This window comes from Schistocerca gregaria, chromosome X (genome assembly GCF_023897955.1).
Source record: "Schistocerca gregaria isolate iqSchGreg1 chromosome X, iqSchGreg1.2, whole genome shotgun sequence".
Taxonomy (NCBI): Eukaryota; Metazoa; Arthropoda; class Insecta; order Orthoptera; family Acrididae; genus Schistocerca; species Schistocerca gregaria.
This window is the reverse complement of record NC_064931.1, coordinates 149,648,391-149,665,314: the sequence shown is the minus strand read 5'-3', so window position 1 is coordinate 149,665,314 and position 16,924 is coordinate 149,648,391. Positions and strand designations below refer to the sequence as shown.

Genomic DNA, 16,924 nt, shown 5'->3' with positions numbered 1-16,924 from the left:
AAAACTTAAAACTAAAGCTGCTGTTGAGGCATCATCGCCCAACACCGAAGGTAGGGAGCTGGGAAAGTTAAAAGTCCGCTGAAGAGTGGCTAAAAGTGGGCAGTCCAGCAAGAAGTGGACACCTGTCATTTGGGAGTCACGCCGACACAGAGGTGGGTCCTCGTGATGGAGTAGGTGACCATGCATTAGCCATGTATGGCCAATGCGGAGCCGGCAGAGGACAATTCATTCACTGCAAGAGGACTCCATGGAAGACTTCCGCACAGTCGTTGTTTCCTTAATGATACGCAGCTTGTTGTGCGTACTTTTGTGCCATTCCGTCTTCCAAAGTCTGAAAATCCTGCAGCATAAGACAGAAAGCAGGTCAGCTTCAGAGATGCCCATCTCCAGAAGCAGTTTCCAAGTCACCTGTTTGGCCAGCATGTTTGTTGACAGGGATTCCGTCGTGACCAAGGGTCCAGACAAACACCACTGAACGACGGGACCATTCCAGGGCATAGATGGACTCCTGGATAGACGCTACCAGAGGATGGCAAGGGTAGCACTGGTCGATAGTTTGCAGGCTGCTCAATGAGTCAGTACACAGCAGAAATGACGTGCCAGGGCATGAGCGGATGTGTTCAAGAGCACAAGATATGGCCACCAGCTCAGCAGTGAAAACACTGCAGCCATCTGGCAAGGAGTACTGTTCAATATGTCATCCACGAACATATGCAAAGCCTACATGACCATCAGCCATTGAGCTGTCGGTGTAAACCACTTCAGAGCCCCAGAACACGTCAAGAATCGATAGGAAGTGGCAATGGAGAGCTGTAGGGTTAACAGAGTCCATGGGGCCACGTGAAAGGTCCAGACGAAGCTGCGGCCGAGGAATACACCATGGAGGCGTACGTGATCGGACCGCAAGTAGAGGAGAAAGGGAAGGACTCGAGTTCGGAGAAAAGGGACTGCACTCAAACCACAATCGTTAGCCCCAACCTGGGCTGCCGACGTGAGAGATGGACTGATGTGGGTGGGAAAAGGAGACGGTAATTCAGATGCTCAGGAGAACTACAAATATGTGCAACGTAACTGGCGAGGAGTCATGTATGCCTGATCTGCAATGGAGGGACCCCAGCCTCCACCAGTACACTGGTCACCAGACTCGTCCTAAAAGCTCCTGTCGCTAGTCGAACCCCGCAGTGGTGCACAGGGTCGAGTAAATGCAATGCTGATGGTGCTGCCAAACCATAAACAACACTCCCATAGTCAGTTCAGGATTGGACAAGGGGTCTGTAGAGCCGCAGCAGCGTAGAGCGATCTGCAACCCAAATGGTGTTGCTCAGGCAACGGAGGGCATTGAGGTGCTGTCAGCACTTCTGCTTAAGCTGACGAAGATGGGGAAGCCAAGGCAATTGAGTGTCGAAAACCAGTCCTAAGAATCGATATGTCTCCACTACAGTGAGTGGAGCATCATGAAGGTGAAGGTCTGGGTCCAGATGAACCGTACAACGCCGACAGAAGTGCATGGCACACGACTTTGTGGCTGAAAACTGGAAAGCGTGGGCTAGAGTCCATGACTGCGCCTTGTGGATGGCTCCCTGTAGGCAATGCTCAGCAACACCAGTACTGGAGCAGCAGTACGAAAAGCAGAAGTCGTCTGCATACAGAGAAGGTGAGATGGAGGGCCCAACAGCTACTGCTAGACCATTAATGGCCTCTAAAAATAGATAGATAGAGAGAGAGAGAGAGAGAGAGAGAGAGAGAGAGAGAGAGAGAGAGAGAGAGGGGAGGGGGGGGGGGGGGGGGACTCAATACAGAGCCCTGTGGGACTCCATTCTCCTGGATATGGATGGAACTATGGGAGGCACCAACTTGGACAGGAAGTTTTTGAATAAAAATCGGGAGCGGGCACTCATACAATGTGGCAAGGATATGATGTCATCAGGTCTTGCCGTATGCTTCACATAAGTCAAAAAAGATGGCAACCTGATGTGGCCATCTGGAAAAGGACGTTCGGATGGCAGACTCGAGGGACACAAGATAATCAGTGGCAGAGCAACCCTGGCGGAAGCCGTCCTGACATGGAGCCAGTAGGCCATGTGACTCCAGGACCCAACCCAACCGCCAACATATCGTATGTTCCAGCAGCTTACAAAGAAGGTTGGTGAGGTTGATGGGCCGATAGCTATCCACACCAAGTGGGTTTTTACTGGGTTTGAGCACCAGAATGATGGTGCTCTCCCACCATTCCAATGGGAAGATGCCATCGCATCAGATCGGTTGAAAACGACAAGGAGATGTTGCTTGCAGTCAGATGAGAGATGTTTAATCATCTGGCAGGGAATCCGATCAGGCCCAGGAGCTGTGTTGGGGCAAGATGCAAGGGCACTGAGGAGCTCCCACTCTGTATATGCAATCGCGTTTGTGTCTGTAGATAATATGCCATTTATGGTAACACCAGGAACACCTGTTGGGGTGTGGTACCCGAGAAGACATTTGATCTTTGCCTAGACTTGGGAAGGTGACATATGGCACCCAATGGTTGAGACTTATCTCTCCCAACATTCCTGCTTCCATCTTTTGATAAGTTGGCTAATGCGGTCACAGAGCCGTTTAAAAGCTATGAAGTGCTCCAGGGAAGGGTGCCACTTATGCCGCTGTAGAGCTTGCCGACACTTCTTAATCGCTTCAGCGATGTCCGGAGACCATCAAGGGACTGCCTTACATCTCTGGCACGCTAAAGAGTGAGGGATCAAGTTTTCTGCCGCAGAAACGATTGTTGTAGTCACCTGCTCAGCCATCACATCAATGTTAACGTGTGGGGGAGATTCAACGGTGACAGCAGAGGTGAAAGTTTCCCAGTCCACCTCGTTTAAAGCCCATCTGGGCAGCCGTCCGAAGACCTGATGCTGGGGCACTGACAGGAAGATCGGGAAGTGGTCACTACCACACAGGTCGTCATGTGCTCTCCAGTGGACAGATGTGAGAAGTCCTGGGCTGCAAACCAACAAATCAATGGCCAAGTAACTGCCATGAGCCACACTGAAATGTGTGATGGCCCCAGTGTTTAAGAGGCAGAGGTCGAACTGAGACAGTCAAGTTTCAACATCTCTGCCTCCGCCAGTAAGCACATTGCCACCCCACAAAGGGTTATGGGCATTTAAATCTCCCAAAAGCAGGAAAGGTTTAGAGAGTTGATCAATCAGTGCAGCTAATACATTCAGGGGTACTGCACCATCTGGAGAAAGATATACATTGCAGACAGTTATTTCCTGCATCGTCCTTATTCTGACAGCTACAGCTTCAAGAGGGGTTTGGGGCACATTTTCACTATAGACTGAGTTTAGGACATAAACACAAACTCCATCTGACACTTGATTATAGTCTCTACGATTTTTGTAATACCCCTTATAGCCACACACGGCAGTGGTCCGCAATTGCCGGGAACCAGGTTTCCTGGAGGGCAATGCAGATAGCCGGTGTAAAGCATAACAGTTGCCGCAGCTCATACAGGCGGTGGAAAAAACCACCGCAATTCCACTGGAGGAGGATGTCATTGTGAGACTGGAAAATGCCTCAGTCACCTGCTGCCACCAACTTATTGCCTGGGCAGTCTATATACATTGTGTCTGAGGGTCTGGCGAGATCTAGGTCCTCAGCAGACACCAGAATCTCCACCCCATCCTCAGACGCAGAGGTTGTAGGTAGCAGTGGTGTGGGTGCCACCGCAATTTTCTTGGTCTAAGGGGTTTTCTTTTAGGATTTCTCTCATTGCTCCTTGGGTTTCCCTGGCTGGGAGGACTTCACTGACTCAGTCTCCGGGACTGAGGCCGAGTGTGAAGACCTACGACAAGCTGCTTTTGAGCTCTTTGGTGAGTGGCAGGTATCTTCTTTCCCACTAGCAAAGGGGGGTGTCCCAACGGACCCGTTCCTTGCAAGAGAAGCCAAAGAAAACTTCCGCTTCTCTGTCTTAGAAGTGGGGACTGGCATCCCCAGTAAGTGGTGCAGGAGCAATAGGGAGAGAAATGCCCCCCACCATCAAGGGGGCAGGTGTAGTCTTCCGGCTTTGAGAGGTGACTGGAGTTGGTGGAATTGATGGTGCCAGAACTATTGTAGCGGTGGCATAAGACAATGTATTATGTGCAAGATGCAGACTTTCAAATTTTCTCTTAGCTTCAGTGTAGGTCAGTCTGTCCAGGGGTCTTGTACTCCATGGTTTTCCTTTCTTTCTGGAGAATCCTGCAGTCTGGCGAGCAAAGCGAATAGTGCTCTATGCAGTTGACACAGATGGGAGGTGGGGCACATTGAGTATTCAGATGTGATGAGCATCCGCAATCTCGACATATGACGCTGGAAGTACAGCGGGAAGACGTATGGCTGAACTTCCAGCACTTAAAGCACTGCATCGGGGGAGGGATATAGGGCTCTACATCACAGTTATAGACCATCACCTTGACCTTCTCAGGCAATGTATCACCCTCTAAGACCTCGATGAAGGCACCGGTGGCAACCTGACTATCTCTCGGCCCCGGTGGAAATGCCAGACGAAATGTACATGTCACCGCTCTTAATTGACGCGTAGCTCATCGTCAGACTGCAAAAGAAGGTCCCTGTGAAATATGATACCCTGGACCATATTTAAGCTCTTATGGGGGCGTGATGGTTACAGAAACATTCCCCTGCTTGTCACAAGCGTGTAACGTCCATGACTGGATAGAGAATGCTGTTTTGATCAAGACAGACCCCGATCTCATTTTGGACAATCCCTCCACCTCCCCAAACTTGTCCTCTAAATATTCAACAAAAAACTGAGTCTTCATGGTCATGAAAGATTCCCCCATCAGCTCTCGAACAGATAAGGTACCAGGGTGAATTATGATACGCTGCCATCCTTAGCCTGACATTCCTCCCATGATGTGGTCAGGGAGGGGAATGATTTGGGGTTGTAGTTCTGTGCATTGATGATTCCTCCAACTGCGTCAACATTACATCGTCCTCCCCTCCATTGTACTCCACTCCCATACACTACGCCTGTGCAGATGTTTGGGGAGTAGGCGCGAGCTGTTGTCGATCATCGATAACTTCACACCAGCAGTCGACCACAGCAAAGATGCTGCACTGACATGCAGTGCCACTCACGGCGCCAGTCCAGAGGCGGCTAGAGCTATGCTTCCTGAAGTTGCGAGGCACCACCGCCATTTAGCAATTATGAAATACAAGCGCATGGAACAAGGAAGGGATTCTATTTCTCGTTCCAGTGATCAAAGTCATGGAGACCTCAGTCTGCTGAGCTTATGTAGATTAAAGTATACTGAGCGTTGAGTCGTGTCATGTGGCCAAGAGTTAGTAGTTGCTGCACTTACAACATGCAGGGTTTCCCAGCAGTGTGCTTCCAGCTGCTTCTCTTGTTCTAGTGACAACCAATAGATATGTATATACAATCCCACAACTGTTAATTTCAGTCACAATGGATAGGAGAGCTATGAAAGGTCAGTGTTCCATATTAATTACTAAATAAAGAGTTCCATTTATTAATTGTGTGTTTGTTAATCAACTAACTGTGACCAACAGATTGTACAGAAAGAGAACACAACACTGCCTGATGACATCTGCATGAACCAATGTACAAACTGCTCCAGTTGCTCTCCTGGGGGCAAGTACAATTCCGACAGAATGCACAGTAACCACAAAGCACTAGGGAATGGCCTTCAGTGAAGTGAGTTTCTTGGAGGGTGATACAGACTGCAGAATAAGGGAAATTAGTTGTTGCAGTTCTGGCAGGCAACAAGAGTATCCATAACAGTTCCATTGGATCATCACAGTGAGGGTGTACTGAGTAGGCATGAAAGGGCCAGGAGAAGCAGTCATGCCCCATGACCACTTCTTGCCACAGGTGCAGGCGGGAAATGTCAGTGAACACTGGCTCAGAATCTGACAGCATGGGGGATCTGGTGTCTCAGAGTCATAGAAGTAGCCTTCTGTTGATGATTCACCTCCACCTCTACCTCTACCTCTTGTTTTGCAACTTTTGGTGGCAGAGTTTCTTGGGAGGGCTTATCCACTGAAGGCATGTGACAGATGAGTGGGCAGCCCTTGGACACCCAGACCCCAGCTCGTTCAGACAATGAGTGATGTTGGGTCTCTCTGGGTGTCTGGAGAGAGGGATCCTGAGAGAGAACCCTGTGCCTGGTAGATGCTGGAGGAGGAAGTTGCTTCTCTGGGTGTGGGAAGCTGTTCCCGAAGATGGTGTTGCAGGAACCACAGGAGTGGAGGGCGGTGGTTTGGAAGGTGGTTGGAGGGCAGTGGTTTTGAAAAAATTGTGGTGGTGGTGGTTGGGGGTACATCCATCCGTCCTAGTACATACCGGATAGTGAGTAAACAGTTTCACTCCCTGTCATCTGGCTTGTCCCTCTTCCCATGAGGTACCCAGGATAGGGACAGCAGTAGGTCTGTAACTAACCATGCTGAAATATCTAGACCCATCTATTGGAACAGCCAAATCAGAATCTACATTGTACTGGTTAAATTCAATACCTCTCATGTGCAAAATGTCCACCACGATACTACCCACTCCGCTAAAGGGCTCTGCAGCTGCCACCAAGAGGCTGCAAAGGTCATCTGACACAACAGCCACTGCCAGAAGTCCTAATATCCCAGAAAGATGGCATCTATTCCTTGGGAAGAAGGACATCTACTCCTCAGGGGGCTCTACAGAAAGAGTTCATAACAAACCCACTAAATCAAGTTGGCTATTGGATTGGCTTTTAAGAGCATATACTGAGTCTACCCAGTTATTGTGCAAAGGGGGTCATCAACAATGTAGGAAGTAGACGCTATTTAAGGCATTTTCCCCAGTTAGTCAACACTAAAGATAAAAGTGTGGGTCAAAACCCAGAAGGCTGCCGACATTACTTCAGCTGAAGAGTGATGCAAGGGAAATGAATGACGACATCAACAAAAGAAAGCACAACCTTGGAAATAACCAGGTCAACATCAATGGCTGCCACCGTAAGTAACAAAGAAGTAAGAATAGTGTGAGATAGGAGACTGCAGCAAAAGAAAGGAAGCTGCAATAGCTGTGGGTCCCATGCTCATCATGCACATACTCTTTCATGAGTTGTGAGCCACCTGAGGTGCTATCTGTATCATATTTGTGTCAGTTTTGTCATGATAACATCAGCAAAGTTAAGTTTTATTTTATTTCTGAAGAGTCTGTAAATAAACATTGTGGTATTGCAGAAATTCAAACACTTTCTGACATCAGAAGTTTCCGTAACTTGCAACCATTAAGTTGTTTAGGGAATTTGGAAACAAGGATGAGCAGTACTGATGTGGAGCACACCTTGGAATATAATTTAAAGTATAAACTGGCAATTTTGTTAGAAGAAAATTTGATCCAGTCAAGATATGTAGCTTGTAAATACTCCAGTGAGTGGTACTTTGGGATAATCACTGAATAAAATAAAACTTAACATGATGTTACTATACAATTTATCTGTCCTACAAGAATTTTGCCACCATTCCACTGGTTTGAATGATATGATATTTGCCTGGTTACCATGTACGTCATACGATTACTGTTGCTGAAAATCCTAAAACATAAAGTGGAAGAACTTACCAATTTTCACAGCAGTGTAATGCTCTATTCAGGAAAAAAAAAATGTTAGTTATAAATTTTAACTAAATTGAGCTTTTTTTAAAATACTGTTGGCTGAGTCCGTTCCTTTTATAAGTTTAATAACTTAAAATTTCAGTTTGGTAAAAGTATATTATTCAGCGTCCTTCAAATTTCAAGTTTCTTTACGGTTCTCAAGGAAAAAAATTGAAAGTCTTATTAGTTGAAAAAATAACAAAGGAATAAAAAACAACATTAATTTTATTTTCCCAAGTGATAGCCCACACTTTTCAAATATTTTGCAAAAAAATTAGTGATTATCCCTTTCCACCTGTGTGACATTTGATGTAACAACAATGACATTTTTCGCTAAATAAAATACAAAAATATAAGTATACAATTTTGTCTCCAAATTTCACACAAAAGGATGATAAAACAATGGCAATTTATTTTCAGAAGGTTATCAATCAAGTGTTGTTGCTAGCCATCAAAATGATGAAAAGTTTTGGTATGGTTACTAACCTCCATAGAGTGAATAAAAGTTATGTTTCATTAAAACCTTAGACAAATATGTGAGAATATGTTATTTTTCTGGTTGAACTGACACCTAATGACCCAATAGTGATGGAAGAGGACTGGATGTTCAGAACGTATCCTGCTCTGCCCTTCAACAAAAATCCAACTGTAGGCTACAGTGCTCAACATTCTTGTATCCAGAGATAGTCCTGGTATGTCACTGTTTGATACACTTCAGTAACTGCTAATCTCACAGTCAATACCACACTCTTAAGAGACCATAACTGGCTCCAGTGTAGAATCTCCTCTTCACACTACAATCAGTATTACATTATTCTTTATTCTGAATTCAGTACTGCAAACCTTTCCTTCTAGTTATATTTTTCACTGCACTTGAGTTGGGCTGCATGACAGGTGAGAGGAATCCTGCCATATGGAACCTTTGTTCATGGTTCAGCTAACAGAAGATGATTACTAATGGCTCTAAATGACATTTTGGGTGCAATACAGGCCTCAACGTGTGCTGCAATCATAATGCTATCAACAGTTATGTAGTAGTCAAATCTGAGTCTGTATAGTGCTGCCACCCAAACCATAACAATTAACAAAGCTATGTGCACTGTTGACTACAGCACTGACACATCACAGTCTTCGGAAGAACCATTAAGCCTCCAATGTACCCACAGTGTGACCCCACTTAATTTCAGCCAACAGTTCATTGATACTACACTGGCATGTCTACTAACCCTATATAATGTTTGAAACAACAGATAACTCTTATTAAGGCAAATACAATTGCTATCGACTGTCTTCATGGTCAATTTTGCTATTTGGGGAGCAAAATAACTGATGATGGTCGAAGTAGAGAGGATATAAAATGTAGACTGGCAATGGCAAGGAAAGCGTTTCTGAAGAAGAGAAATTTGTTAACATCAAGTATAGATTTAAGTGTCAGGAAGTAGTTTCTGAAAGTATTTGTATGGAGTGCAGCCATGTATGGAAGCGAAACATGGACAATAAATAGTTTAGACAAGAAGAGAATAGAAGCTTTCGAAATGTGGTGCTACAGAAGAATGCTGAAGATTAGATGGGTAGATCTCATAACTAATGAGGAGATATTGAATAGGATTGGGGAGAAGTGGAGTTTGTAGCACAACTTGACTAGAAGGGATCGATTGGTAGGATATGTTCTGAGGCATCAAGGGATCACCAATTTAGCATTGGAGGGCAGCGTGGAGGGAGAACAAGAGAGGAATACACCAAGCAGATACAGAAGGATGTAGGTTGCAGTAGGTACTGGGAGATGAAGAAGCTTACACAGGATAGAGTAGCATGGAGAGCTGCATCAAACCAGTCTCAGGACTGAAGACCACAACAATAACAACAGATGGTTACAACTCTTCCCACAGCACAGTTCTATGCTGTGATTTGGCTGTTTTTTTTTTTGTTTTTTTTTTTTTTGTTTTTTTATCAGTGTATAATGTCTATCTAGTGTTTCTATGGCCTGGCTTTAGAGAAGTATACTTTTCATTTTCCACACATCAAGCCAGGTGGCACAGTGGTTAGAACCCTGGTTGGTTGGTTGGTTTAAAAGAGGGGAGAAGGGACCAAACTAGAAGGTCATCGGTGCCATGAGCCTAATAAAACAATGACCCAAGTTGCGAGAATAAAACAGATGAGACATATAACACAAAATGGAGAGAAAGGAAAGACCAGAAGAACTAAGGAAGGGCAACAAACACTAAAAGGAACAAAAGAAGACAAGACAAAAACAGAGAGATGCAAAAAAAAAAAAAAAACGGAAGAGAGTAAAACAAGGAAGCAGATTACAGTGGCTGGCCGACCACGAAAATAAATAGGAAAAGCCAGCCAAGCCGAAACACATTAAAATCTCCACTCTAAAAACAATAAGGTGAAGGACACAGAGGGGCAAAGGACATGTGCTAAAGCTCAGATCGAATGATAACACGTGCCCCCACAGATGAAACGTAAAACTAAATCAGCCAAAGAGGCGTTGTCTGCTAAAATCAATGATAACGAGTCCGGCAACTGAAGATGAAGTTGCAGGGCAGCCAAAGAATGACAGCGCAGAAGAATATGTGCCACTGTCAACCGGGCGCCACATCAACACTGAGGTGGGTCTTCACGGTGTAGGAGGTAGCCACGGGTCGCCCACGTCGACCAGGGGTCCTCCCCACAGGTGACACCCAGCCACAGCAAAGGCCACTTGGTAGGATGGCCATTGCCGGGAGTCCTGATGCTCCAGGGGGATAGGCATCTACCCCTTTCTGTGTTTAGAATGGGTATTAGTGGGTGGACAGGTGGTTTTGGGGGATGGGTTTGGAAGGAACGGGTGGAATTTATGACCTTCATTTGGTTTTGTGTGTGTGTGTGTGTGTGTGTGCGCGCGCGCGCGCGCATAACTGTCTTTTATTTTGTAATTGGTGTTACTGCATTTTTTAAGTGAATTTTTGGTTGAAGGTAGTTACATTGGATTGTGATTAGCAGATATGAGTTTTTTTTTTATCTAGATTTTATGAAGTTAGGTTTTCAATATCAGATAAAGGTGTGAGTTTTTGTGTTGCAGGGCTAAAATTATTGTCACACAGTGAGAAGGAAACCAACAAAAGGACACTCACTCACTCACACCTCCCTCATGATGACCCACACAATCGCTATCTCACGTGTCTTAAGATGACAGAGAAACAGTGAAAGATGGTATATCTGGGACTAAAACATAAGTGAATAAAAGAGGAGCTAAAATAAGGGAACAGGGCAATGTGACTGGCTACCCACTTACCAGAAACATGGGTGAGCCAGCCTCCCTCTTAACACATTAAGAACATCTCCTTTCAATTTTAGGAAACAAGTTGAACTCTCGCCACATTCGTTTGAATAAAACTTGAAACAGAGGGCAGATCGGACAGCAAATCTATCACTGCCCTCTGATCTCAAAATAAAATGCAGTCTAGTAAAATGAGACACACAGTGATTTGTACGCCACAAGCACTACACACTGGAGAGTTCTCTTGCTGGAGCAAGAAGCCATGCATCATAACACTGTGGCCTATGCGAAGATGACTAAGGAGGACCTAATCCTGCCTGTGTGGCTGGAAGGAGGTATACCACAACCACATTGTGGACTTTACTGGATGCAGCTTAATGTCTTCCACTACCAGCCATTCTTTTTCCCATCAATGCTTGTCTCTATACTTCAACAGCGAGGTGATAGTGTGTAGTGGGGATAGCACACTGAAGTATCTGAGGATCAGAATACACCACCTTTGCTATTACACCCATCCTTTTGTATCCTGCAATATGCATGTGCACTGGTACCTGCCAGAAAGACGACTCCTTTCCCAGCCTTCATAGGCCGAAAAGGGGGTGTTGTGGTACTGCAGATTTCACTAGCAAAATAGTTCAAGTGAAGTGTTCGATACTGGATTTGCCATGAAAATTCATGTCAGAGCGGGACTCGAACCTGCTCTTAGCAAAAGTCATGGAAATTGTTCTGTCTGCCAATTTTCATTGAAGAGGACACAAACTACAAGATCCCATTGTAAAATGTCAGCGTAAACTGCGAACAAAGTTAATTAAAGCTGGGTGAATTGCTACATCTCGCAGAAAATGCTGCATCCAGCTCCAGGCACTTGGATAATTTCCACTAGCAATAAGATGAAAGTCGCACTGAAGAGCTTTATTTGGCCCGAAAAATATAGAAACTTTTATAGCCTAACTGTTTCATTCTTACATAACTGAATTTGACCATATACAAGTTATGACTGCACAACAATGCCAAGTATGTGAAATAAAGAAACACTAGCCAATGCAAAACAGTGCGACCTGCAACAGTAATGCAAAATTTAGTAGAATAATTTGGTGACTTTTATTCTGAACCACTCCTGTAGCACATGGAGATTGTTAAATTCTGTCCATCTGTGGTTGAAGGTGCATTTAGAATAAAAAAGCAGATCTATCTGCATTCTCCATTAACCAACCTGCTGCAAGTCTGTAAGCATTACATGGCCACCTCCTGTATTTTTTGCAGTTCATATGTAATGCACCAAAATTCTAAATCAGAGACTGGTCTCATTTGCAATACAGGTTCTTCTGAATTAATCTTGCAGTTTTATGTTTTATAACGAACTATGCACTAAATACGGCACAAATGTAGGGATTGGGCTACACTACAGATCAGTCCGTTACCATAACTCTTTAGTTCATTTTCACATTTGTTGACTTTACTATATCTCAACAAAATTGTCACCTTCCAACCTAACCAAGACCATGGCCTTCACTATACTTCAGTACCTCACGACGACTATTACAAGGAGGAGGTCACTATCACACACCAAACCAAATATGCGTAATACGATAGTTCTCAGGCAGTATATTCAGAAAATTATACAGTGCTATTGAAGCTATGGTACAGCAAGTAATTTAACTATGCTTCTCCACTGTTTCAAATAGTTTCTTACTACATGCTACATAACACTGAGGTGTTATGTAAGTGTCATATGTTCAAAAATTTAATAGACCTTGCTCCACACAGAAAGAAGCAACAAATTATATAACAGCATCACAAAAATGGTTCTTACACTTTGCGGTCATCAATGATGCTTTGAAAAAATATGTTATACTTAATTATGTAACATGGATGAAGTTCCCATTCATCTTGTGTGCTGCTTCGGTTGATATGCATAACCTAGTTTTCCTCTCTACAACAGTCATAAATACAATCTCCCCAAACTTGTGAACTTTCTCTGCCTATAATACCTTCCTTCGAATGTTTAATCAAAGGGAGAGGGAAGGAGGGAATAAATGGGTTAACACAAAGCCCATTGTGACAAGTTTCCAAACTGTTTCATCAAAGGTGAGGTAAAGAGCAAGGATTCTAGAGCAGGACCTAGATCAAGCAAAGTGCACCACACAAACAGTTTAGTTCACAGCTGCCAGTACAGAGAATTAATGTACCACTCAAAAAGATGATTTTAAACAGTCAGTTGTTTAAAATATTGACAGGTTAACTGTAGGAGGAGGTATTACTACAAATATCTATCTAATATTTTTGGAGGGCAACGTCACAGGAGGAGAAAAGAGATTTACAAAAGGTTCAAAAAGTGCGTAAATGTTCTATTAATGAATCAAGTGACGAGTCCTAACTAAGAGTACCAAATTAAGCAGTATATTATTTCTCGCACTTCTCAGTAAGGATACGTAATAATAAATGACAAATACCAACGGGATGGGGGAAGAGACTGACAAGCTGTCGAACTGTAGCCTCAACCAGGCCACATTTAAGTTATCTACAGATATTTAGGTGATTGACACTAAAAAGATCATCTAAAACCAACTATATAGCTTCTGTTTATGTTTGAAAACAGCTTAACATTAAGACCTCTAATGACCATAAGCTTGTACACTCAAGTGAGCTGTCACTAAACGTCACTTGACAACTTGTGTACCTGTCATGTGGCACTCACAGCTCTGTAAACAAGAAATACTACAACATGTCAACTTCACTGCGTAATTACTATGCCTTCTTACCTCATTGTCCTTGTTGTTTCTAATACCTCTCACCAAATCCGTTAAATTCTTATCAAACATTCGTTCCAAATTTCCTTTAACCTTTCGCAGCGCCATCGCGGCAACGGCGAAAGGGTGCTTCAGACAACACTTACAAACACAAACTGGAAGGAAGGATAAATTTAGAATAAATATCCACAGGCTCGCCAATAAACAAACTTGAAATTACGTCTGCATCACGAGACACGCACGTTCATAACACTACCTGGCGCACGCACACACATGCATACCACCCCGCCACTCCACTCACACACTTGACACCAAAGATTTTATTTGTAAGACACAATCCATTGACCCGTTAAAGATAAGCCACTACGTGTATAAACGATATTTTGACTTCTACTCATACGGATAAGAGAGCCAAAGGTCGATGGTGTCTAATAGAGTAATGCCCATGGTGTTGCCACTATAAAGCTTTCGCCGCTTCCAGATTTATTACCGAATCATGTTAATTAATTTTTCAGTAATATATTTTAATTACATTTTCACGAAGTAAATTTTTAAATATATTATTTTACTCAATAGCTACGCACATTTTCCTCAAAGCTGTAGACTTATATATGTGCATATTCACCATTAACACGAACTGGTATGACTTTGATTGATTACTTCTGCTTCGGAACGCTTCTGTGAGCCTAAACAGAAGAAGTAATGGACAGGAAAACAGACTCTAAACTTCATGCTTGCCTTTCATTATAAATTCTCATCCAGTTGAGACCAGCAGCCATGTCTCATGTAGGACAAGATGAGAGTAGCTCAGGGTTCAGTTCTAGGACCCCTGCTCTTTGTCTTGTAAATAAATGATATGCCAACTGCTGTCAATGAAAAGTGATGCCGATGACAAAACTTAACTAGTATGTAGTGACTCAGTGAGAGATTTGAAAAAGAGAGTCAGCGAGAACATGCAAATGACTGAAAGGTACTTTATAGAAAATAATCTATTAATAAACAGACATGTACAAAATGTGAATCAAACAAAACAAACGGCTCAGACAATTTTATTATGAGCATTGGAGATGCAAACATAGAGAAGGGAGACTGTAAAAGGTTTGTAGGAATAGAGGTGGACAAATTTCTGACATGAGAAAACATCATTGATTAGATGCATTCACAAATAACCACAAATATATTCTTAACGAAGAAAATGCCCTGTTGATGGACAGATAAATCCTGTTAAACATGTGTTATCAACTTATCCCCCATCACATGTTGTGCTGTATGACAATACCAGTATGGGAAGTAGCAGCAGACGTACCCACACAGACCTGTCTTAAAATAACATATTACGGATATCTACACTCAGTCCTCAGCTATGGGATCATGTTTTGGGGAACAAGTGCCAGTAACATACAAACTGTGTTCAAAGTGCAAAAAGGAGCCATAAGGCATCCTAACTGTTTCTTGTGAGTATATCTTTCAGAACATAATGTTCATTAAGAAAAATCTCAACATGTACAACACAAACAGCCTAATACATGACCATGAAACAAGAGCTTGTCACCACCTCCATCTAGATAGAAAGAACAACGCAAAGATGCAAAAAAGTATATTTTATAATGGGATAAAACTGTATAACAAATTACCACAAGAAATTAAAAAAATAAATGAGCCACTCACTTTCAAACAAAAGCTTAAAACCTGTTTAGTAAGTAAAAGTTGTTATACTGTAAAAGAATATTTAACATAGATGTAGATTATTAGCAACATATGACATTATCACCAAAATATTATGTAATTATAAATGTGTATGACTAGTTATAAAAACTACACAAAATATGAGAAACCTGTTTCATTGTAAATGTAAATGTGTGCTCATGTGTTGTAAACTGATGACATCCATACAATATTTATTGTTCCACGGATGAATAAATAAATAAATAAAATATAAAAATAAAGAAAGCTGTCAGATGCAAAGTCAGAAACTAACATCACAGCAAAAATAAATTTAAAGAATTTCAAGTATTAACTGTAACCAAGTTTGTACATATATGAGACAATACTTCTTTTAATGGTAAACTGCACAGTGCCTCTAAACAGAGATTTTCATGACCACAACAGAAGAACTAGAGAAAGTTACTACATCTGCTGCAAAAGGCAGAAAATAATTTACAGGGGCGTTACAAATGCAGGGTAATTGCCGGTGTAAGGTGAAGCAATGATTGCAGGTGAAATCATAAAACAAACATAAATTTAATATTCGAAATGGAGTAAAAAAATTCCTTTTCATGTGGAAAATAATTTCCTGAAAGCAGAAAAAAGGAAGACCAAGTGTAACACTGAAAATACAGAGTAGAACATACGGACTAACAGGAAAATTGTGTACCTGATTCTGTGTATGGTATTAGTTGAAATGTGATTTTAAATAGTTTCCAATATGTATAAACATTTAAATAATTTCTTCAGTATGGTTTACACACAATATTTTAAACAGTTTTTGCTTTGTATAAATTTAATTAGTATCTTCTGCAGTTAGGCATAAAAATATAATTTTATCTAGTTATTTGTTTAGCAGCTTTGGTGCATGTATATGGACCAGATGCAAGCACATAGTTGCATTGTCACATACACAATTTAATTATCACTGTACTTTATTTTTAAATATAATAGCATCATATGTAATTGCACATTTTGTACCTACAGTCTACCAACACAGATTTTTTTTTCCATTGTGCCATACACAATAACAAATCTTAAATTTACTACATATGAAGGTTGAATGAAAAGTAATGCCTCAGCCTTCATTAACTGGGTTTGGATGGGAATATTTTAATAAATGAAATGCAGAAATAATCCTTAGACTGTGTTCTTTTATTACCAATATTCACTTTTCTACATAACCACCAGCCAATTAGATACATTACTGCCAACGATGAACAATTTTTCTGAAGCCGTCACGGAAGAAGTCAACACTCCCTTTGCGCAACTACATTCTCACAATTATCTCACCATCTTCATCAGGAGCATAATGATGTCCCCGTAGATAATCTTTCGTTATGGGGAACAGATGAAAGTCAGATGGTGCTAAATCTGGAATGTATGTAGGATGCTGTACGGTGGGGAGATTCAGTCTCTGAAGTTCTACTGTGGTGGCACGTGAAGTGTGTGGTATGGCAATGTCATGTTGCAAGAAAACATTTCCCTTTTCCTTTGGGACTCTTGTTAGCCATCGTTTCAGAGTTTGCAGTCTTGTGAAGTAACGCCCTGAATTTATTGTTGTTCCACAAT

At 42.4% G+C, this 16,924-nt stretch overlaps 1 protein-coding gene across 2 annotated transcripts in view; it reads right to left on the bottom strand.

Annotated features, from left to right (window-relative positions):
- Window positions 1–14,005, bottom strand: part of LOC126298835 (AP-3 complex subunit delta-1) — a 234,114-nt gene extending 220,109 nt beyond the window's left edge. The window contains exons 1-2 of one of the 2 annotated variants that reach the window (XM_049990312.1): window positions 13,891–14,005; window positions 13,661–13,803 (exon numbers count right to left, since the gene is read on the bottom strand). In XM_049990312.1, the coding sequence (XP_049846269.1) occupies window positions 13,661–13,756 (96 nt within the window). In that variant the 5' untranslated portion in view covers window positions 13,757–13,803; window positions 13,891–14,005. The remainder of the gene's footprint in view (window positions 1–13,660; window positions 13,804–13,890) is intronic. The other variant, XM_049990313.1, reaches the window with a different exon arrangement.
- Between the last annotated feature and the right edge of the window lie 2,919 nt (window positions 14,006–16,924).